We start from the raw sequence: 24,099 nt of genomic DNA on the forward strand, positions 1-24,099 counted from the left end.
CCCTCCTTATGCTCGGGCCCCCTGAGTTCGCCCGCGGTGGCCTTCGCCCCTCCATAACACCCCACCTTTGGACTCGTGTCTTGCCCCCGGGCCGTCCGCCCGAGTCCCCCTTCTCGGATTCTGCCTTGCCCCCGGGCCGTACCCGCCCGAGATCCCTTCCGGGTCCTCCGCGGTTGCTCCTGGGTTGTCAGCCCAAACCCGTCCTCCTGACCCCCCTCCCACCCACCCTGGTGGCCCTAGTTTTTCTGTTTCTCGTCTTGTGATTACCCCTCCCTGTATTTAGTCTTGTCTCTTCCTGTGTTCAGTGTTGGTTCGTCGTTTGTCTGTGACTGTGTTCATCGGGGAGTGTTCTGATTTTCCGTTTGCCATATCCTTGAAATAAAGGTATTTTCAGTTTTTTCTGCATTTGGGTCCTGCCTGCTTCACTCACCGTAACAAAAAGGTTAGTCTGTGATTCAGATAGTGTTTAGGCCAGCAGAGAATGCCTTGCTGGCCCTGACGGCCCACCATTGTTTAATACTACTTGACTGTGGTCACTACAATTGGTCTTTTGATTCAGCAGCTTTTAAATGTAATGTTCACAGACTATCAGGTATAACATCAAACACCTACATCATTTTTTGTCTGAAAGCATATTACGGTCAATGGTTCTTACGACATTTTCCGGCTGTTATTTCAAGGTTGGGCTGCTATAAGAAAAACCATGAAAAGATCAGCAGGCCACAGTATTCTCTAGTTTGGGGATTATTTTAACTGTGTGGATTACTTCCATTTCCTTTAGCAGTCCGAGACGTCGTAAAGTCGTTGCGTTTCCATGTTGGGATAATCCACAGCAGAAAGCACTTAGTGCTCTAGTTTGCATTCTAATGGAAGGAAACAGAAGGAAATGTGATATGCTGTCGGTATGCTGTCGGTTCCTTCCTCTGGCTATAACAAAGATTGATGGAGTGTGTGTGCACTTGAGCATCTTGTACTTTATACCACAGGAAGGTCACCTGTCCACATCACTGCCACAGATGGGAAGGGCTTTTCACACACACAAACAAGCTAACAAATAGCTTTATAGGACTATTGAGCAAAAGGAATTATTAGCTGTGTGTGAATGAAGTGAACTTTTATTGCATCTACTGTACATGAAAAGGCTTTACAAGGCGGGTGATGAATGGGCTTTTAAATAAAAGGTGCCCTCCATAAAAAGAGATAGAGCGTCCTGGTAGAATTAGTATTTATTTCTGAGTTTACAATTGGTGCAGTGGATTATCACAGGTCTCAGATCAGAGGGATCATCTTTTCACTTTGGGTTTTCACTGTCGGCTCTTCTTTCATTGTGGATCCGTCATTGAAATATGTGTTGTGCTGATAAGCATTGTCGTCACATTTAAATAAATAGCATTAATTTAAAGATGGCAAATATGGCAGGCAGGATTTTGGCAACGTACTGCATGTAAAACAGTTTTATTTCCCATTTAATTTATAGAGCACATTCATGCTCCCTATAGAATGAACCATTCCCAGTTCCCTCATTCCATTGTGAAGATAATACGTTGTTGATCGATGGGAAGATTCACAAGTGCACAAAACATTTCAAAAAAGGAAGACACATTTCAATTCAAAATGTATGAAAATTACGTTTGAATCTTAACAAATAGTGAATATTGCAATACCGCCTCCAAAGAGCCAAAACTATTATTTATTCAAGGTGAATACAATAATCTGAAAGTCCACCCCTCTCTCACTCCGGAATTCCTGTTCATCTTTGGCTGTACTAAACAAAAAATACACAAGACCTAACCCCCAAAACTTGTAAGATACAGTATATAAATATTACAAAAGATGGAGACAGTAGGAATGGATAAATAGAGACAAAAGGATATCCGACAACACTTAATTGCATGCCGGAACAAAAAAACCATTGCTTGTAGTTCAGGTTGGTAGTGACAGTTTTCAACACCTGGAAGCTAAATCAAGCAAATGAAACTAATGATCAGCTGTGTCTGGATCAGGTCATTGAAATGAGCATTCCTCTTACAGTATAGGTTGTCTTTTCTATGGTTCATTGTTCTGCTATATATCTATAAGATATTTCCCCACACTTTTCACCCAGTATAGTTTCAAACACCTTGACACATTGTTAAAGCTGAGAGTATTTATAGACAGTTTTTAATTCCAGGGCTGTAGAGTCCAAACAGTGAAATGTGTGTCACTATCTTCTGTGACTTACAGAGAAGCCAAAGATAGATGAAAGAGAGAGCAGATGAAATAAATGTTGAACATTTGAATTTTCCATTCAAAAATGTATTTAAGATGAAAAGAAGAATTGCAGCTCTTAAAATACCTTGCAATTAAAGTGGTTGTGTTTGATAGTAGCAGTGAAAAACCTTTTGTCACTTTTCATCAATTATGGACTGTTGGAGTGTAGAGCAGAATTACTGTTATTAGGAAGGAGTGCAGCAGAGGCACCTTTTGTTTGGCACTGTAGATTTCCAGCCAGGCATTATTTATTTTCCCCTTCCATTGCTTCAAGAACAAGAACATACTTATTTGTTTTTGCAAAGCAGGGCAGTGTACTGAATTTGTAGTTTAAAAAAATATGCCTAAATTGAAAGTTTGAATGTCAGCTATTAAAAAGGAATACATGTAATGAATAACTAATCTTGCCTTATTTTGATTAATTCATTGTGCCATAAACAATATATGTTGTGCGAACCAGAACAAAATGCTCTCATGTTGGCGGAAAGGTGACGGGATCTAAATGAATCCCATCTCAATGTATAAGTCTACAGTAGAGATGCAAGAACAATTGTTCATCGTGAATGTATGAATTGAGGATTGTGAAGCCAATGGCATCAATTTGAGAAGTTCTGTTCTTTAAAGAGGCCCTATTATGCTTTTTGGGGGTTTTCCCCTTTCTGTCGTGTGTTAAATAGGTTTTTGTAAAGGGTCTGCAAAGGCTGAAATCCCATAGTTCCCTCCAGAGGGAGGCCCCTTTTAATAGATGTTGCCCAGGTGTAATTACATCTGGATCACAGTTACATAAGTTTAAAAAAATATATATCGGAAGTATTAAAAGTTATTTGGTTGAAATAAATTGTGTTGAGTAAGTTATTGATGGATTGGATCTCAAGGAAACCATGCCACCATGCAACAGGCCCAAGCACGCAGACGTATGCTTTCTCAGGCACACGCACAGCACTGCTCTTTTGTTGAAGGGTTAGCTGCTCTGCGCCACCAGTCACCTTTAATCTTGGTGTGTTTCAGTGAGATGTCAGAGGGAATCTTTTGGTGTAGCTCTGAGCAGATCTCTGACCTGAGAGGCTGACAGAGGGCAGCCCCCCAAGCAGCTGTCACGTCTTATTACCAACAGACTAACAACACAACCTCAACACAAAATGCTAAACGACTCAACCTGAGTCTCTTTTTTATCTGTATAGAGATAAACATGTGTAAATTGTTAAGTGTGTGTACACTGAATAACAAAATATACTGTAAATTAGTTACAACGTAAACATATATATATTTGACTAATTGTAGTATTTATGTAACCCATGAATGGATAAACTGTTTAAAAATAACATACTTTAATTTGTTATATATGTTTTGTTATGTTACATATTTACTTACTGATTGGATTAAAAGGATGACTGGCAGATATTCATGACCAAATAGCAAGTATTACAATCTTTGCAGAACATTTTGATTTAAGCATATATAATAATAATAATAATATAAATAAGAATATATGAATCTCTCTCTTCCCTAACTCAACTAAAACTAAATGTATTCTCAAACTAAAGACCATTTTCAAATGGAATCAGAGGTCAGGGGCTGGCGCCCTTAATTGGGCAAAGTCCATTTCAAAGACAGCTTTCTTTTTAATCTCACGCCGGTTTGTTTTATGACGGTTGTGATTCTATCACAATCATACAAATATGTCCACAGATCAACACACAGCCTTTTGGAGAATATGCCTGTTTTTTATCTGACCAAGACTTTACTTAGAAGATCAACATCTTTCTTTTATTTATATGTATTGTCTTTAAGCATTTTCAGCCCATCAGATAGCTGTCTGCAATGGTAAAAGTCAGTGTGAAGGTGTAAAGGAAAAAGGGAGATAAGACACAAACTTCCCTCATGTCGAAAATATGCATCCGTATCGGCGAACTGCATGAATAAAATGTACTTTCTTTTGAAATACATAACAAGCTCCGCAAGCTGACAACTGCAAATATACTCAGTAAAGAGATCTGTCCTTATTAAAGTAAAGACGGAAAGCAGAGAACATCTACTGAAATAGCCAAAATGTGTCCGCTGTTATGTTATACTTTTTTATTGAAGCTGAACTCAACAGAGTCTTAAATCGCATAACAAAAATACAGACACAAAATATGCTTTACATTTTCTGACGTCTGTCATTCACGATGGTGCCATATTAAATCAGATTAAGAAATTAGAAGCTTTGAACTTGTTTGTTACCAAGATGTTGCTTTCCTTGCATTATTGGCGGTACTGCTTTGACACAATACTGTACATGAATACTCTTAGGATCCATTACATACCATGCTGCTGGTTAAACTAAACATTTATTTGTCGATTTGCTTGAAAAATGTGGGATTTCCCCTCTTCAACGACAACATTAAACATGATCCTATCCAAACGGTGCTTATACTTTTCCCCTATTTGCTATTGATTGCTTTTAGGTGAATGACGGTGTGACTGAAGGTCAGGCTTAAACCATCAGGGTGTGTGCTCAGGTCAGGTCTTATGCAGCCAGAAGCTAGAGAGCTGCATATGAGAAGCAAAGCTCACTCCATACATAATGGATGAGGGATTTGCTCCCCGGAGAAGTAGCGAGGACCTAACGCCTCTGGGCTGGTCATACGTATGCACGCCACACACCAGAAACACAGCAAGCGGAGTAGAAATAGCAGGATGTGCGAGGAAAAGAAAAAAGAGAAGTTAAGGAAGGAAACAACTCTGCTGTAAAATGGTGTGATTTCCAATAAACTCTGATTCCTGCTGCGGCAGACAGGGTTGGGTAATGTGGGTAGCGGCTGACCCAGCTCATCTGTTGTGGCGGCGGTCTTTCGCTCTGATTTGATCAAATTCTGCTGTGCAAAAACGCGCTGTCAAATTTAAGGCCAAACGTTCTAGATATAAGCATGCTTGCACTTAAAACAAGCACATTTGGCTGCCAGTGCAGTAAGCAAATTGGTCACTTGATAGGATGTCTTAAAACAAGTCAGGCTGTCCGACTATCATTATAGCACATACAATCTTAAAATAAGATTAAAAAGACTAATTTCAAGCAATCTAGTTAAGCCTATTTAATGCAAAAGAAGCCTATTATCACTCAAAACTAGGGTACTTTTAGCATCAAATTACTTAAAATGAGATTTAGGGAGGCGTGTGGCGCAGTGGATAGTGCGTTGGTGTTTGGATCAGGTTCAAACCCCACTGCAGTCAGCATGTCGTTGTGTCTCTGAAGACACTTCACCCCAAAGTGCTCCTTTGGGGATTGCCCACAGTATTGAGTATTTAAGTCGCTTTGGATAAAAGCGATACCAAGTTACATGTAATGAAATTCTTTTTTTGAGGGAGCTAAATTAGAACACATGCTCTTAAAATAAGTAAACATGACAATTCTTTCAAAAAACACGTTTTTATTAAGTCAGTCCATAACAAACAGGATCATTTATTAAATGAACAAAGCTCTTCAACATATATACATCCTCAGACAACTGACAAACATTGGACACAGAATTCAAGTTCTCTACTTTTTTGTGAATTCTGCCCATTCAGCTATTGCTTTTTTGTGTGAACGGGTAAAGTCACGCTCGTGAATACTGTCCTTCAGTACCTCAGTCTGGATGACGGATAGGAGAGTAGCAACACATTTGGGGTAGGTGAGGTGGAAGGTGTAAAAACACCCCATCAGGATGAGTGGAGCCTCGTGCATCATTTCCCTAGGTAGGGTCATCAGTGGGATTTTGCCAACAGCCAGGAGGAGGTTAGTAGAGTCTAGGATGACTGGACTGGTGATGGGCCGTTTCTGGAGAAACGTATTGGGGTCCTCGGATGGCTGAGAGCAACAAAGTAGAGACAAAAAGTAGAAACAAATTAAACCTCAGGGCATATCAAGTTTTATTTCAGTTTAACTGATACTGACTCAGACTCACCTCAAGAACATGGAATAGTGCCTCACTTGCTGACCCAAGCTTTTTGGGTGGGGCAGTTGACGAAGGAAACATTGAGGGAAGTGCCTTCATCAAAGCAATCGCTTGTCCAGCTGAAAAACAACATGGATACATGATCAAATATATTGTGCTTGTTTTTGTTAGGCAATTTGACTTTGACATTAAGTGTTGTGTAACTGAAAAGTAAGCACAAAAGCAACAAAATAGTAATGTGCGGAGCCCAAGGGAGTATAAGCTAATCATGGAAAAACGATGCTGTTGGTGAACGACAGTGTATGCGTATCCCTGAAGCGACATGAATCTTAATGTCACCTTGGGAAATTGTACATAAACTGGTGCTACTTTTTTTCCAAAATTGGCCTGAATGTTGCGCTAACACAGAGAGCGTGGGAGCACCCAAATCAAACGGTTCTAGGGATATTGAATGTGCACAGCGAAATGAAAGAGTGAAATAAAAACGATTGCAGTTATTGGATCAGCAAACTGAAAGTTTGGCTGGATAGTGGGGGGGCAGCGGTCGGGGTGAATTTATAATATCCCTGACACTTTCACTGCAAGGGATATAAAAAGCACTTGTCAGTTGCACAAGGGAAAGCAAAACAATAAGGGTCACCTGTATACATGACATAAGGTAGTAGTGTTTAAACCCTCTAGTGACCACTACTACCTTATAACTACCATTTTGCCATAATTCAGTCATCAAAAAGGAGATCCTGTCCTATCAAAATAATGAAAATAAGCTAATACAATCACATCCCATGCGGCCATTAAATGGTCACCCCCAACCTATAAAACATCAGTGTTATCTATACCAGTGGTTCCCAAACGGTGTGCCGTGAGGCAAGTCCGGGTGTGCCGTGGGATTTTGTGACAACCATACGTTATTATTGCAATATACAACTACACAAAAATAATTATTTTTTAATTTACTATAATATCAGTACTTTGTAGGTTTATATGTACGTAATCTGCGCGACTTGTGCGTCCACATCTCCACGTGCAGTGCTGCATAAACATGGCTGAGTCAGCGATAACTTTCGAGGGGTGGAGGTATGCCCATTACTTTGAGTTCGTCCGAAGAATAGACAGGAATGTGACGGTGAGGTGCAAACTGTGTCCAGGCCAGAAGCTGTTATCAACTGCTGTAAACACCACGTGGTCAGACCTCAACAAACACCTGCAAAGAACACATGCTTTTTTGTTTATATCACGTATTCTGTTCTTCTTCTCTGTCGGTTGTTGCCTGTTTTGAATGACAAATACACACTACCGCCGCCTGCTGGTAAGGAAAGTTATTGCCACTCACGCATGCGCAGTTCGTACGTGCTCGGCGAGTAAAGTAACAAGTAAAGTAATGAGTTACTTTATGTAGATAGTAACGAAGTAGTGTAATATATTACTTTTTTTAAAGTAATATGTAATATATATTAGGGCTGTCAAACGATTAAAATGTTTAATCATGATTAATCACCATTCGAACTATGTCCAAAATATGCCATTTATTTATGCATATTGTTGTGGGAATGGAAAGATAAATGAAAGAAGGCGGATATATCCATTTAACATACAGTATCTATGTTTATTATAAAAAAATTCTGCGTGTCAAAATGAAAGACAACCCACACACCTATCAATCATCAAACCGTGGGGACCACAGAGTGTGAACGTTGTGATCAGCTGTTTTAGCGCAGTTCTCCAGTGAAGGGGGGGAGTCTCCCTCCGCAGCCGGTTGGCGTAGTTTTGGCACAATTCCGTTGTACAGACCGACGTTAACAGCAGCCCTGTCTGTGCACACGGAGACCGACTCTGTCGTCCGGTGATCTAACCGCCTTCTGTAAAAGCTTCACAAGTACGTCGGTACGCAAATGCGCTTTGTGACACAAGTGACGGTACGCATTTCAGATTACGCACATAACCTGCGTACCAGTTATGTGCACCCCTGTACTACAGCAAAAGTATTCTCCGTCGGGACTTCCTGCAACAACACCACGCCGTTATCAAAGATGTTCTATTGGGAAGACGATCACTACGTGACAAAAGTTTTCAAAACCGTGGCTACTGAAATCAATCTTACTAACTGCTGTCTGTGCAATTTACTCCGCGCGAGTTGGCAGACTTTATTTTGCTTCCTTTAACATAATTTTTCATGGTGGGGCTAAGCCATTTCTTGGTATGGCTGTAGCCTACCCCAGCGGGGCGGGCCATTCTGCACATGCGTTAAATATTTTAACGCAATTAATTCAAAAAATTAATTACCGCCGTTAACGCGATAATTTTGACAGCACTAAATATATTACATTTTTTTAGTAACGACCCCATCTCTGATTTACATGAAGAACAACAGGAGGTCACGGCTCTCTGTTGAACAGGACTTGCGAGTGGCCCTCTCTTCAGTGCCACCAAGGATTTAAAAAATCTGCGTGCCCCGACAGGCACATGTATCTCACTAATTTGTAAATCGGCAAACATATTTACAATAGCACATGTTTCAATGCTGATTGCTGAAATGTTACATTTATAATTTGTAGTTCAGGACCATGGACAATGCAGCTTCCTTGCATTGACAGTTCTCTGTGCTGAATTTCTGCTGAGTTTCCTTTGCCTCATTTTTAATGTTGTGACCTGTCTGGTTTAAATGAGTGTGTTGCTGCTTTGATGAAGCCTAATTTGATAAAGTTTCAAATTAATTTCTGAAATATTTCGTTAATAAATATTTCATGAGTAATATAGTTGTCTGTCACATTTTATTTGGCATTAGTAAATAATTATGCACATTTACAGATATTTTACATGATATGAGTGATAACACGTGTTATAAGAGCTATTTTGCACAATAGGTGTGCCTTGAGATTTTTACTTTCCTTTGGTGTGCCTTGGGCACAACAAGTTTGGGAACCACTGATCTATACATTATGCTTACATTTATCCAGACCCATTGGTGGCTTCAAAGACTTGTTCCACACTCCAAAGAACAGCGCATTTTCGCAAAAGCTTTCCCATCTGGCTTTGATCTGGTCAGTGTAGTTCTTGTTGCCTGCCTCTAGAATTCGGCCCATCTCGTCCAAAACCTGAGTGTAAAAAACTATAGAACTTTGATACAGAGAAAACAGCAAACAGATGTTAGATGTCTAAATAATTAACAAGAGATTTACCTTTTAAGAGTGACACAGTTGTGTCATCAAATCTATCCATCTCACCATGAAGAAGCATTCTGTAATTTACAGGAAAAGACGGCCACTGTCATTTTAAAAGTCAACCCCAAAACAAATCACATTAAAAAGGCATCAGACACTAAATTGTAAAATTGCTGTGATTCACTATGAACTAGCTAGGTCGACGTTAGCTAGTCTACCACCACCCTTTGCGTTTTAACTAACTGCTAGCTTTTAACAGATACAATTACTGAATACCAAAAGAAAACGTCTAATTTTGTGTTCCTTACAGACAGTTTATTTATCTGAGAGTAGTTAACGTTAGCTAGCTTAATTTTTGCATACCCCATTAGTGAGGTTAAGGTTAGCTAGCAACACGTGCTTCGTAGTTAGCTAGCTATCTTAGCTAATTCAGCTAACAGTTAACCAATGAATGTACTAATACTTAATAAATTGAAAGCACTAATATGTTACATACGCCTATGGACTTGTATTCATACGTTCAGTTACTAACGTTACCTTAACTGCACTTCTTGGTCGCTGTCCTGCCTCTCTGCTGAAGGTGAACTGAACAACGTGTTACATTCCGCTGGCGCTTGGCTTGTGGTGCGTACAGGTGATCCTCGTGAAATAGGAAATTCCCCGTTTGCCATCATTTGGACACAAACAACCATCCACTTGTAAACACTGAGGACTGAGGAGGATCTCTCGATGTAAATAATATAGTACTGGCATTCGTTGTTTACATCTTTTAGTGGATATTGTCATTGATCCAGCTTCTGACAAACACATGGTAAATAAAGTCACACATTTTCCGACTTTATGAGAGATACAAACAACACTTGAATGCACATTCCAGGTTTTTCTTCTTTCAGGGCCAATGAGAAGCAGAGTAGGGGCGGGTCTTCGCATAATTAAATAATGAAGCAAGCGCCAAATTCGCACACACCACTGAGAGCAATCGTTATAGTCGTCCACATCTGATGAAGTGTGTGAAAATCAAAGTCAAAGATATTGTGATTATTTTGTTTGTTATCCATATCGCTCAGCCATACTTGGTGTGTTAAGCTGTTCATGTTTAAATGTGTAATGTGGCATGGATTGTTTGAACAAGTTTGGTGTGAAAAATGAAAAGCACCACAACCTCAGAAATTAAGATATTGTTCTTTGTCCAGTATTGCTTATGCCATAGAGCAGTGATTCTCAAACTTTTTTCAATAATGTACCCCCTTTGAAAAAAAAATTCAGCCATGTACCCCCTGATCAGCGCAAAAACAATTTGTTAGGGAAGAAATGCCTATATAAAGAGGTACAGTACAATGCTGCGCCATCAGTGTCTGATTTATTAAAACAACAACCTTGTAACTGAGAAACACTTAAATGCTACATTTCAAATGTTTACAATCCATCACTAAATTCATGGCAAACCAATTTTAACATCATGCCATAACACTAAGACGACATTAGTTGCATTGAACTGATCTTTTTAATAAGTTGTACTTACAATGTAGTGAGAAACATGGGCTTGTGCTTCACTGAGGACCTTTGTCATTCTGACAGGGAGGCAAACGTTGTTACACTTCGCGTTTTGAAATATGTGTAACTCTGTTAATATAAAACCCACACTGCTCTAACTTCGTTACTTTTCCTAAAATTGGTATTTTTTTTCTTTTTCCAATTAACATAAAAATAAATCTCACGTACCCCCTGCAGTACTCCAACGTACCCCTTGGGGTCTGCGTACCCCCATTTGAGAACCACTGCCATAGATAATAAGAGACCAGATAACAGGGGAAAGAGACGTTCCTTGAAGGAAGAGGGAGGGGGTACTGAGTAGCTGGCAGCCCCTCCCAACAGTGTTCTCACTGCTCAGGGACCCCCACCTTGTTACCAGTTCCAGGGCAGTAACAGAGTAGAGATTGCACACCTACCTCAAGAGTCAATGTCATGCATATCATCAGTTATTCTGGTCCATATCCTTTAGGAGAGTGTGTTATGATGATTATCAGTTCATTTTTTGATTATCATTAAAAGAGATGTTAATTCTTGTTTGAATTGTGTCTTTACCAGCTGGGGAAATAACTTATGTTAACCACAGAGCTGATACTTGAAATTCATTTTTTTCTTCTTGCCATACTAGTGCTTAAAATAAGGCTTTTTAGCCTTGAAGTGGATGTTTTATAGACAGGTCCCTTAGTTAAACATAACTAAAATAAAGACAAAGTTGCTTATCAAGACAAGGCAAGTAACATTTACTTGAATTAAGTCAAAAAAATCTTCCATAGAAAGCACTAGATAAGCTATTTAAACTCAAATCAAGACAAACTAGATTTAGAATCTAAATTTAAGATTATTACACTTGGTTAGATCTGCAGTTTTTGCAGTGTATCGAGCACTGATCAAAAGACAGGCAAACAAGGAAGAAGCTGAAGTTTCAAGTTTAAGTTTCTGAAAATAACTTGGACTGATGCTGACGCTGCTGTGTGTTTTTGTGTCCTTAGATATTGACGAGTGTGCAGAGGGCCTGATCGAGTGCCACAATCACTCTCGCTGTGTCAACCTGCCCGGCTGGTACCACTGTGAGTGCAGAAGTGGTTTCCATGACAATGGCTCCTACCTGCTCGATGGGAGATCCTGCATTGGTAAGCATACGTTGCATTGTAAACATCCTTATCACTGCTTGAAATACCAGTGCCTGAGCGCACCACTTAATTGCTTTGCTTATCCCCCCATTTCTGTGTTCACAAGCTCATGAATTATGAATACTGTCACTGCGAGGCTTCCTCTTCAGGTCCCTTTTATCTCTGGTCTCCTACATCATAACTTGATTGCCATTCTTTGTTTCATTTATCCTCTTTGAAAATCTAGCATGTACAAAGACAGATGCTGGATTGATGTTATACAGTACAGTATATGGATATATATGTGTGCTTTAATATGCCATCCAGCTGGTTGTCAAGCCCACTCAGTTTCTCCCTTCATTATTCTATAGGCTTGCTCCATTTAGAAAGAAAATTATGGGACGAATATTTATTTAAATAATGCTAGACAGAATTGTGGAAGATTAAGCACATAGGGTACTCCACTTGGGCAGCAGGAGTGGGTCAGCAGGAATGAGACGAGATACAAAAAAAAGAAATATAATATTAATGGTTTCTATGAGTAAAGTAAATAAGGCACAGAGGAAAAAAAAAAAGACACGGAATGAAAAAACACAAAAAAGGCCTTAATAATAAAAGAGGATGAAGAAAAACGTTAAAAATAATAAGGAGAAAAAGGGCCATTGAGGACAATAAAATAAATGTCAAATAATGAGAATATAAATAAAATAACATAACAATTTAAACAATGAATGTGATATCATAATCATAGAACCCTGAAATATATCATAAATCATCATATAAACATTTGGTTTATGTGCATATTGCTGCAAAAATAGACTTTAAATATAAATAAAAACGTTAGGTCCACTGGCATCAGCTCAACAGGTCGATTGGGCCCCTGAGGTATTGTTGCTAACGGTCCCTACAGACATCGGATCATCACTGCTTACGAGCAGGCTAATCAGAGGTCTTCACACCTTCACAGCTGCGGTTCTAACATGCGGTGTGTATCCCACACACACGATCCTTGATGAGATATTCATGAGGAACACACGTTAGCCTTGTGCTGCTTGAAGATGTTGAAATGCACCCTCAGTCACAGGCGCTCCCACAAAACCATAAATTCCCACATAAAGAAACATATAAAGTAAATTGGTACTATGATGAACTGTAAACTAAAGCTTTAAAATTGGCTATAAAGTATTTGCCTCTGAATTGTAGTGGAGAAGAATTTGAAGTGGCAACGAATGATAATACTCAAGTTAAATGCAAGTACCTTCAATTTGTACTTAAGTACAGTAAATCAATAAATGAACTTGGTAGCTTTTTACCCCCGTTTATAACACAGTGGCTCAAGAGGAACAATAGAGCAATAACTGAAACACGAACAGAGAGAAGTCAATAATATTTCAGTTGAGTTTACTTCTGCTGCTTATCTCCCCCCCATATCTGTAATGCGGTCAGGTTTTTTATTCTACGATCACATTATGCTCTGTAGTAAGTATTATCCTGCATGTCTATACATTTCCAGGCACGATTATAAGCTGTTTTTCTTTTACGTTGCCTGGAAACTGTTCTCCTGCTAAATATATGTTTCTTATTTTGTTGGAGCTCGGTGTCCAACAGTGCGGCAACTTACCCACAATTAACTTGTGGAGGTTAGGAAATGAAAAACAGAAACTCAATACTGAGGACTTCCACATTATCTGAAACAAAACATATTTGAAATGTTGAATACAAAGATTTGTTATACTTTTGTATCAGTTTTGCAGATTTGAGCCACTCAGATGCTGCTAAGTATGTTGATCAAATAACATTGATCATTTTGATCAGTTTATACTGTTTTATTATTTCCAGGAATGTTTCAGATTTAGTTAGAGGAAATGTATTTGTTTTCCAAATCTGGTAAGACGCCCTTACTGAAAACAGGTTCCCGCACGTATGGTAAAATGTTTACCATTGCAACCGTCTTAGTGTATTTCTGTGCTGAAATATCTTCCATAAATCAGCACATCACGATTTTCAGTGGTTCAGCATATTACAGATGACAATCTGCCTGCAGGAGAGCAGGACCTCAGAATAATAAATATCACTCAAAAAATCCAAGGCACTGCTTTTATTTTTGCCGATAGCACTTAATGTAAAACTGTAATAGATGCAGCAAACAGGACCGCTTGACTGAATGAAACGCTTTCACTTAACATTTAAATATAAATGCTACATCAGCAGCTCGCTTTTGAATGATTTACTTTGAGGGGGAGGTATGATTTCAGAAGCTTCCCTCCGAAATTGGTTTCACTCAAATGTAATTCTTATGGAAAGTGATGGACAGACGGACCGCATATGTCAGACTAGTCCATAGCATCTCAGTCATCAACTCAAATAGTCTCTTACGAATGTGTCCATCCTCAGATTTCCTGTTCATTCTCAATTCAGAGTTGTTAGAAGGCAATAATTCGCAATAATGAATTCAGTTGAACTATATATGTTCAATAAATCAATTGCAATAAGCTATATTATTTTCAAAATGGCTTGGTAATATTCACATGTTGGAATTGGAGTGTTCCTTAATATGTTAAACATGAATACAATATAATTTCACATCCAAAACATTACATGAAATGGACACACAGGCTCTGAATGAATAATGTCTGATAATGTCCAAGTCTTATAATGCCTTGCTGTTCATTCTGGCATCGTCTTGGCTAAAATGTTAGTGACAAAGTGGAAATTAGAAGTCAGTAGGAATCGTTTGGGTCTATTTATCGTTTTATAATTCGATAATGTAAAAATGATGGAGTTCATGTCTACATCAAACGATGAGTTAAGAAACCAATCTTGTCCCCATGATCTGTTTGAACTTGTTCAAATAACACTTGGGTCCTGCTGATGGAATGACTGTGCACATTCAAAACAACTCTTATTCTCTTCTGTCAGTGTTGAAAAAACATGGCAAAAATAATTTAAATGTCACAATGCTAACATCTTGAGTATCACAGATAGAAGTTTAAATAGTTATTTCACTTATTGGTTATATCAAAGGAAAAACATCAATCTGCAGGGTGTCAAAAACTCAGCCCTTGTAGTTGAATCCATCCTGCGAGCGATGGTGAAATAAAGTTTCAACAATTATTTCTGAAGTAAATCCAAATTCCTGCCATTTGTGGTCAGTCATTTCCTAACTGTACTACTTTTGTGTCACATTATGGCTCTTAAGCTCCTCCAGAAGTTGCGTATTTAGCAAATGTTTGGCAAAGCATTGGACGTTTGGAACATATTAAACACACAAATCAACGGCAGAGAGGATTATGCTGCGATAATGGTCTGAGAAGAGTCCATGGACAATTTGAAACTTCTTTTTGGTCAGGTCCAATGTAAACGTAAGGGTCGTTTAAGTCTCATGATTCAAGAACATTATGATTACTGTGTTTCCATTGCACCAGGCCAATGCTTGTGTGTACATTGAAAGTGTGTGCAGACAGCTAAGACCAAAGCATTTGTTCACATTGTTTGTTTTTCTACAAAGAAGTTTCCAATCAGAATGATTTAAAATATGTTGTAATTACATAAACAAATAGACAGCAAATGACTCAAATGAAGACCTCACTTATCAGTCAGAAGTCTAATTGGACATTAACACTGAGACCAAAAGCATACATGACAGGAAATATGCATTTACTATGTAATGAGTGAAAGCATTTATGAGCAAGTCATTGAGAGATGCCATTAACCACATTGCTTTTAAAGACGTTACAGCATAAATTGATACAAGTGTGTCATATTGTGTGTGTCACATATTAACCAGAAAAGTGCTTGAAGTTGTGACAGTGAAACCCCAACCTTTTCTCCCCCCACTTTGCAGTATTAAGCTGGCAGCCAGCAGGGGAAATAAGTACGAATGACAATTTACCAGGATGTTTCCCCTCCACAATATCCCTCCAACCCACTCTCATGAGTCAACCAAACAGAAAGTAGCATTTGGTAATAAGAGAGACGGATCAAAATAGAGAGAAGCAGCGTCAGCCAGTTAACTGTATCAGCGGTTGCATGTTGGCCTACAGTTTGTGAACAGTAGAAAGCAGGAAGGGCGAGAGTTAGTGGGCAGATGGAGGAGGATAATGTTTTGTCAAAGCAGTGTCTTTGTCCGTGTGATGTATAGTGGTGCACAAAATTGGCTTTGTTTCCTTAGTTTAACTTTCAGATGCAAATTAACATCCACAAAGCATCACTTTCACACACTATTTTCTGAAAAACACAAAACCTGTTAAGGGTAATGAGTTTCTGAAGACAATTTATTATATCCAGTGTTTTGCCGCCACAGCAAATGTGGGAATTATTCAGAGTTGGTGAATGTTTGTGCTGTGAAATGGGCCTTCCACTTAAAGGATGTGCTGGGTTTTTGTCTAATGAACAGAGCACTGTGTGCTAGTGTAGCTGATCATTCATGTTAGGCACAAGGAGCAACTTGGTGTGCTGCTCTTTAGGATTCCCACTGGGTGACACATGAATCTAAAAGAGTCTTTTATCTGTGATGAAATGCGCTCTTCCACTTTGGGTTATACCTTTATGTTGAACACAATATCCGTGCTTCCAGTTTTTGTTTTGATCCTCCACATGTTTAATGCATTTTTACACATAAGAAGCATAGTCAATGGGTTCAAATAAGTGGTAAAAATCTCACACCAAATTTAAACCGGAAATAAGATCACTTAATTAAAAGCACATTGAGATTTTTTACAAATGAAAACATGGTTAAATCTAAAAAAATGTACTCAAAGTGATCGTAGTCACAGTATGTGGTTAACTCCAAATGTCTGGATTAAGGATGACAGCTACAAATAATAAAAAACTCAAATCAAATGGTGTTGTTTATGACTTAATTCCTGTTTCAGCAGGCTTTAACAAACACCATTTCCCATTAGCCCTATATCTTCGCTGTTCAACCGTCAGCATCGTGACAAGACATGCGAGGAAAAGGTGCCACAGCGAGTATAGACAGGTCGTTACTACAGAGCAGACTGAATTCTGTAGCTGATTCTAGAAAGAAGATATTAATGATATAAGGTTGTAAAAGAACATTGTCATTTAGAATGTGTTATATTTGTAGATGAATCCAGTGACAATGAATAAAGCACCATCTTCTCTTTTGGAGGTGTGGTTTATAAAAAGCAGATTTAAAAGATGTATTTTTTTTAAATACAGATAAAAGAAAGACAGGTTGAGAGATTGCAGTGATATACAGAAGGTGGATGTAAAATATAATACGTGCTCACTGTGCCGTTGTTTTCCTATGGTGCCACCAAAATAGGAAGAAGCTAGCTTGGTGCTAAAGTTAAACAGCTGACTGGAAATCATGCTCCAAAGCGCTCTCAATTGCTCCCAACTGAGAATACCCCAGAGCCTACGTTTTTATTCAGGATAGTTCTATGCCGCAATGCATTCCCCTTATCATGTTGCGTTGTGTTGCTCTGCATACTGTTGTGTTGAAGAGCAGATGAGCTGAAAGCAGCAGTCCTTTTTCCTTCATTACTTTGACTGAGCGCTGCATGGGCTGCATCTCAAAACACGTTTATTATGTCTAATGCCTTAGGGAGAGACAGGTGGCTTTAATAAACAGATTGTGCATAAAGATGAGGATAATACACCATAAACCCCCCCCCCCCCCCCACTGTCTCGCAGCACGACAGCGTGCGTGCATCATTTTCTCTCTCGCTGTCATATACATGACCTTTCCATATGGGCTGCCTAGAGATATACCAAAGAACTATGATTTAAATACTCAAATACTGAGCTTTCGGTTGCCTTCTAATTACCGACATCTGTCACAGGGATTTATTTGTGGAGTGTGTATCTATGCCTGTGTGAATAAGGATTAGTGCTCGCATGTGTAACCGTACATTTAGGTGTGTGTGTCATTTTCTTTATTTGCTTGGCTGTGCTCAGCTGGTTTCGCCGAAGGGCTTTGTGGTTGTTAGACTGTCTTTCACACACTACATGTAAGAGTACGCTTCATCTGCGAGCAGCAGCTTGTGGCTGAATGTGGTGAATGTAGCATGAAGAGCATTAATCCTTCACCAGCGGAGGAACAGCATGTCTGACTGGCTGGTGATGGGGATGCAAATTGTTGGTTAAAGTTTATGTTGTGTGGTGTGGTGTTTACAGTGTGGGCAGTCATTGCCAGAGGCTCTTAACAGTTTTATGTGTCCGTCAGTTCAAGTCATGTCTTTACTGCCTTGGGTTTTCCCTCCATAACATTACATTGTTTAAACAAGTTGTTTACGAATTCAGCTACCAAGCTTTTTGAATTTGTTCTTGGGGTTGAGGCTACTGTCTATTGGTTTGGTCTATATCTGTAAGAATCACAAACTTTAAAATCTACTAAGCCCCACATCTCAGTACTTTATAACTACTTTTGCAAAGGAGTATCATCTTCTTCTCGCTAGTTAACCGAAGTATGAGTTTTTTCAAGAGGAAGGATTTGGCAGACTGGACCAGAGATTCAGCGTTTCAGACAGAGCGTGAAATCGGACAGTTTTTGAAAAATAATATTTTAAAACAGCTCAAAATACAACAGTGACAAAGTAAAGCTATAGACACATTATAGTTGAGTCCAGTCTGTTTATGTCCTTTACTTGCTACCATGCAATGTTGTGCTATACAGTAAAACCTAAATGCACTGTATCGGCAGGGAAACCGGGAGGTGTGGAAATAAATATTTTTCCGTCCCAACAGTTTTCCATCTCACTTAACAGTGTACAAAATAAATGGGCTTGTTGACGCTGTTGCTCACACTGTGTGCTTGGAGTGAAACTGCACAAAAAACATAATTTCCAATCCTTTTTAAAATAAGCTTTCGGTTTTCTACTCGGGGCCTTTGTTCATGCTACACCAGTGGCCTGCTGTCAGGGTCGGGGGGTGTGATCGATGTCTGTAGGCAGCAGGTGCAGGCAGGGGAGAGCAGAGCTAATGTCGAATGAATTTTCTTCTTTTCCTCTAACATTTAGTGAGGACAAAGAGAGTAAAATATCATGGCTTCATGAAAGTTAGAGAGAGACTTTCGGCACAGTCTTTAGCAAAGAAGATGCCATCTGTCCCCTCTGCTCATGTTGTTTCGATTAGTTTGAAGAGAGGAAAAGTGATAAAACTGTTTTATTTCTTGTCAAATGATAATGCAATGACGTGTTTGGATGACGTTAAACATGTGCATGACAGACAATGTAATGTGATTAATAGCAAAAGTGTAACTATACACAGTATATCCACAAATCTCAACTGCTTATAGTCTTGGGGAGGCTGTGGCTCAGTGGAATAGTGCGCTGAACTTCAAATCAACGGGTAGCAAGTTCGAGTCCCACTGCAGTCAGCATGTTGTTGTGTCCCTGGGTAAGACACCCCAAATTGCTCCTATGGGGATTGTCCACAGTACTGAACGTATGTAAGTTGCTTTGGATAAAAGTGACATGTAATGTAATGTCTATTTTGCAGTGCATCATACCGCAAAGCTGCGGTTATCACTGGAGCGGATAACTGACCACAGCAACCAGTCATTTCTGCTTCTACCAACAACTGAATGCAATTAATTTGAAGGCATGGCTCGAGGGCGAAAATATTAGTTTGTTCACAATACAAATATAACAAATGTTAAACGTGATACCTGCAGGGCTTCATTATGTGAGGACAGTGTAATTAAAAGTAAATGTGCCCCACAGACTTTACAAAGTTCCCTTTTCCCTGGGCATAGCTAGTTTCATCTTGTGCTGCATTTGCGTTCTGCTAAATGACAAATGTCCATTTCTCCAAAAATATATTGCCAGGGATAACTAATCCAGTATGATTCAAACCATCTATATTTGACAGGCAATTTGTTTAGTATATTGTGTGAAAAAGTTATACATGCAAGTCATATGTGTATTTACAGCATTTTGCTTATTGGTTCTTCCATACTATTTTAGTGTGTCTTCTTCAAACCCTCAAGCTGCACTCACAGGCCTTTGCTCTTTGCTCACTGCCAGATGTGAAAACAGCTTGTTAGTCTTGCACCTATGTTTAGGTCCCCTGCTAAATTCAGGCGCTACACACAGCTTTCTTCTTATTGGTTGAACGGCAAAATGTCTGTGGTAAACAAGGTCAAAGTGGAAATAATTTGAACTTTGAGCGCAGCGCTTGGCCATAATTTCGGGCCCTATTTGAGCTAGAGAAATACAAACATCTGCAGTACTCCAATGTTGCAATCAACAATTTTCTTCTTTTTTTTTTTCATTTTCGCACAGATATCAAACAGACATTTTACATGTAAAATACTGTGTTTTCCTAGTACAGCAATCAACAATTTTAGACTTAATAGGAAATAGCTCACACCACAATACATTTATCATCAGTTGCAAAAAAACTATTGGGCTGCAATATCCATCCCTTTTTATGTTTAATTTCACAACCTGTTTTGTATTTTCAAATCAATGGAGGTATTTTTCTAGAAAGACAACTAAAAACAATGGAATACACTACAACGTCCTGACTTGCATGAACATTTAAAACATGAATGTAAAAAATGGAGGTGTTAAATCCTTTGCTTCTTTTTTAATGTGGAAAAGCTAAATGTATCTTGTCCTGTATGTTGCTTTAAAGCTGAAGAATGGGACTGTTAAGCATATACCAAAGCCTACTCTTTTTCTTCCAGACATTGATGAGTGCCGTTTGCAGACACACACCTGCTGGAATGACAGTGTGTGTGTGAACCTCCCGGGAGGCTACGACTGTGTGTGTACGTCTGGTCCGGGCTGCAGTGGCGACTGCACAGAGGAAGAAGGAATCAGACGCAACGGAGAGGATTGGAAACCCAGCTTTGACCGCTGTGCTAAATGCTCCTGCAAGGTACCGAAGAATTACACAAACACACACATTCCTTACTCTTGGACTCTTGCTCCAATCAAGGAGAAAGGTTGTAATTTCTCCGTTTACATTTCCAACTCCAGACCCTCAAGGTGTACGACAACAAAAACAGACTGACATACTGATGAATTTGCCATTTTGAGAATGTTCCAGACTAACTTTTATGCAGAGAATATAACTTTTTGAAGAGTTAGATGAATAAACAATAAAGAGATGAATGATTATATAAAGGGAAATAGAGCTAAGAGGGAACTGGGCTGGTAAGAAATATGGAGCACCCATCAATCTTCTTCTTTTCTTTTTCTTTATCATGGCTAGTTTTCTTGCCTTTTTTCTGCATCTAAAACAGTTTTCTTCACTGGAAGGTTACTTTAGGCAACTTGTTTTGGTGTTGTTGTATGGATGGTTTGGTGTTATGATATCACTGGACCAACCAAAGTAATGTAGGTCTGGAAACAAAGCAAGGTCGGAATCAGAAATCAGAATCAGAAACAGGTTACATCACTTCAACAATGTTTTATAGGTTAGTTATTGGTGATAAACAGTCTAACTTTTAACCAGATAAACTTAGAAGAAAGGCTGCAAGTCATTTCAGATGCAATAATGCAGGAAATCGATTTGCAGTGAGCAAATGAAGACACATTTTAACCGGGAACTATTTTTGCAACAGACATATTTGAAAATCACTTTATTCTGCTCCTTAGTTTTTTCTTGCAAATAGGTTTGACCAAAAACGGTATGATTGTGTGAATGCCCATATTTCCTAGACGTTAGACTTCCTTGTCATGTTGCATTCTTCCCAGAGCTCAGCAATTAACATAGAGAAAACAAAGATATCACAAGTGTTAGAAGGGGCTGCCAAAACTACCAACAAATGACCCAAGTTGCTTATAAATCAGAATCATTTCTCAGGTCCAACTTTACCGAATGTACATGATTGGGGTTTAATAATTGGAGGCATGGTTTTGAAACAAACACATAACATATTAGATATTTTGAACAACTTTACATCCCGAGACCAAATTAAGCCCCAGGTGAAAAAGCACCTCATTGCTTCCATCTGTTTGTCATTGCATTCGACTAAATGTGGCATGGTGTGGCAGCAGGAAAGTTAGATATTGATCAGGTTTGTCTTTGGGAAGGTGAGGCTTGGTGATTGAGATTAATAGGAAACAGAGACAGAGGGTTATTTGGTATAAAATGATGGATGATGCTTCAATGACTAAATGGAACATTTACCAGCCTGCCATTTCATATGAACATAGATTATCATACTTGTGTATCATGAGTTATGACATTTCAGTCCTCATCTATTGATATACATAATTTGCCATGTAGTTATGTTTATTTACCTGCTTTTCACAAGGGAATTATATGGTAAATAAATACCCAAGAGCTGTTCCAGACTAAATAGACCCAGCGTGTAAAGATACACTGAGGTTGAGCTACTGTGGTTTGTGAAAGAGATAGAAAGGGGTAATCAGGGTCACAAAGTACAGTCTATTTGGTGATTCACAAGAAAACTGTCGATCGGATTGGTGTTTGCCCATGAAAGCAGGTTTGATTTGTTAGGAATAATTGACATTTGTGGATTTGTAAGCATGTGCATCTGAGGAATGACAGTAGGGAGAGCAGAACATAGTTTATAGAAACACTCCAACACATGACATTAAAGGTCCCCTATTACACAGTTTTTCATCAATATAGTATAGGTCTCAGATATATACAAAACATGTCTCTGAAGTGTTTGGCTCGAAATAACAAGCAGATCACCCATTGTAGCATCCCATAATCACAAATCACAAAGTGCTGAAAGTCTGTTACTTTAGATGAAAATAAGGAGCCCCTCCCCACGCCCCTCTGAGAGATCTTGGGTTACAAAGAACACAATGGTGCTCTAGGAGGAGATTCAGGTGATAAGGTGGGGGGGGGGGGGGGGTTACCTTGGTTGGTGATTGACTAATGGTTACACAAGCCACAAAATCGTTGTGACATCATAAAGTGGCCAAAATCTGATGAGCTCATTTTCAGACAGGTTTTTATAGAAATGGATCAGGACAAAAAGAGAGTGAATCTTTTTTCCTGAAACTTTCAGAATCTCTTTAAACAGAGGGGACACATGTTTATGTATAAAAGACATGAAAAAGTGGATTTTGCGTAATAGGTGACCTTTACGGCTACTTGCTTATCTTTCTTACAGTGCAGACGCTTTTCTGCTTGCTCTTGCCTCTGCTTACTTTTTATGCTGATTTTCCTATTCTTATTCTCTGAAAACTTCGAGCAGCGGCTCCTGGACATTAACTTATCACTGGGACAGTTCATCTTCGTAAATAGACGGAGGGTTTCAGCCATATTTCAACATTTTTACGACGACGTCAGTCTTACAATAGCGTGGCCTAGCAACAGCTAAAGCCTGGTAGGCTACTGCTATTTAGCTTAAGCTAGTTGGTAGCAAAATGCCTCCGTTCTCTACAGATGACTTCCAGAAACTTATACAGAAGATGGCTGTGTTGGAAATGAAAATGCAACGGTTGGAAGTTAACGTGGAAGTGAATGGACTATGTCGTGGGAATGACACGACTTTACCAGTGTTGCTAAGTAATGGAGAAGGGTATGCTAACTCACAGCTAGTTAGCAGCTACAAAGATTCCAAGGAACAGGAGGGCTGTGTACCGGGTAATAAATCTACAAGTGGTAGTCCTCCCTGGAACTCTCTGGGTGCAAAGCCTAAGAGTAAATCACTTCCATGGGTTTTGGGAGGACGGATAACAGGCAGAGCCCAGAGCTCCGAAATCTGTGATGCGACCGGCTGGCCTGCATTGTTATCACCCAGGAAGAGCGCCTCTTCAACCCCTATTCATACTAGGAAACAGCCGTGGACAGCTGCTAAAGGGAGAATTACAAACAATCCTCCTAAACCACCAAGTGTGCCAATCCAGAACAGATACGCTCCGCTGACCGAGAACCGGAGATCTGATGACCTGGATAACCTGTCCTCTTCACGCAGCAGGGTAAGGACCAATAGCTACTCTAAAAGTAAAAGGCTAGAGGGAAAGCTAACGACTGGGCCTGAAACTCTGATTGTGGGTGACTCTGCTGTAAGAGATGTAAAAGGTCTGTGTAGTAAGAACAACACCAAAGTACTCTGTTTTCCCAAGGATGTGGTCTCTGACTTGGCTGAGAAGATCCTGCATATTGGGGCTGAACATCCGACTGTGAAGAATGTGGTACTGCACATTGGAACAAATGATGTTGTGAAAC

At 39.3% G+C, this 24,099-nt stretch overlaps 1 protein-coding gene across 2 annotated transcripts in view; it reads left to right on the top strand.

The window, feature by feature from the left end:
* The window catches only part of LOC117549252 (protein kinase C-binding protein NELL1-like), a 350,120-nt gene that overhangs the window by 312,026 nt on the left and 13,995 nt on the right, over window positions 1-24,099 (top strand). For both annotated transcript variants that reach the window (XM_034220977.1, XM_034220978.1), the window contains 2 exons: window positions 11,848-11,988; window positions 20,627-20,820. In XM_034220977.1, the coding sequence (XP_034076868.1) occupies window positions 11,848-11,988; window positions 20,627-20,820 (335 nt within the window). The remainder of the gene's footprint in view (window positions 1-11,847; window positions 11,989-20,626; window positions 20,821-24,099) is intronic.

This window comes from Gymnodraco acuticeps, unplaced genomic scaffold (genome assembly GCF_902827175.1).
Source record: "Gymnodraco acuticeps unplaced genomic scaffold, fGymAcu1.1, whole genome shotgun sequence".
In the NCBI taxonomy this organism is placed as follows: domain Eukaryota; kingdom Metazoa; phylum Chordata; class Actinopteri; order Perciformes; family Bathydraconidae; genus Gymnodraco; species Gymnodraco acuticeps.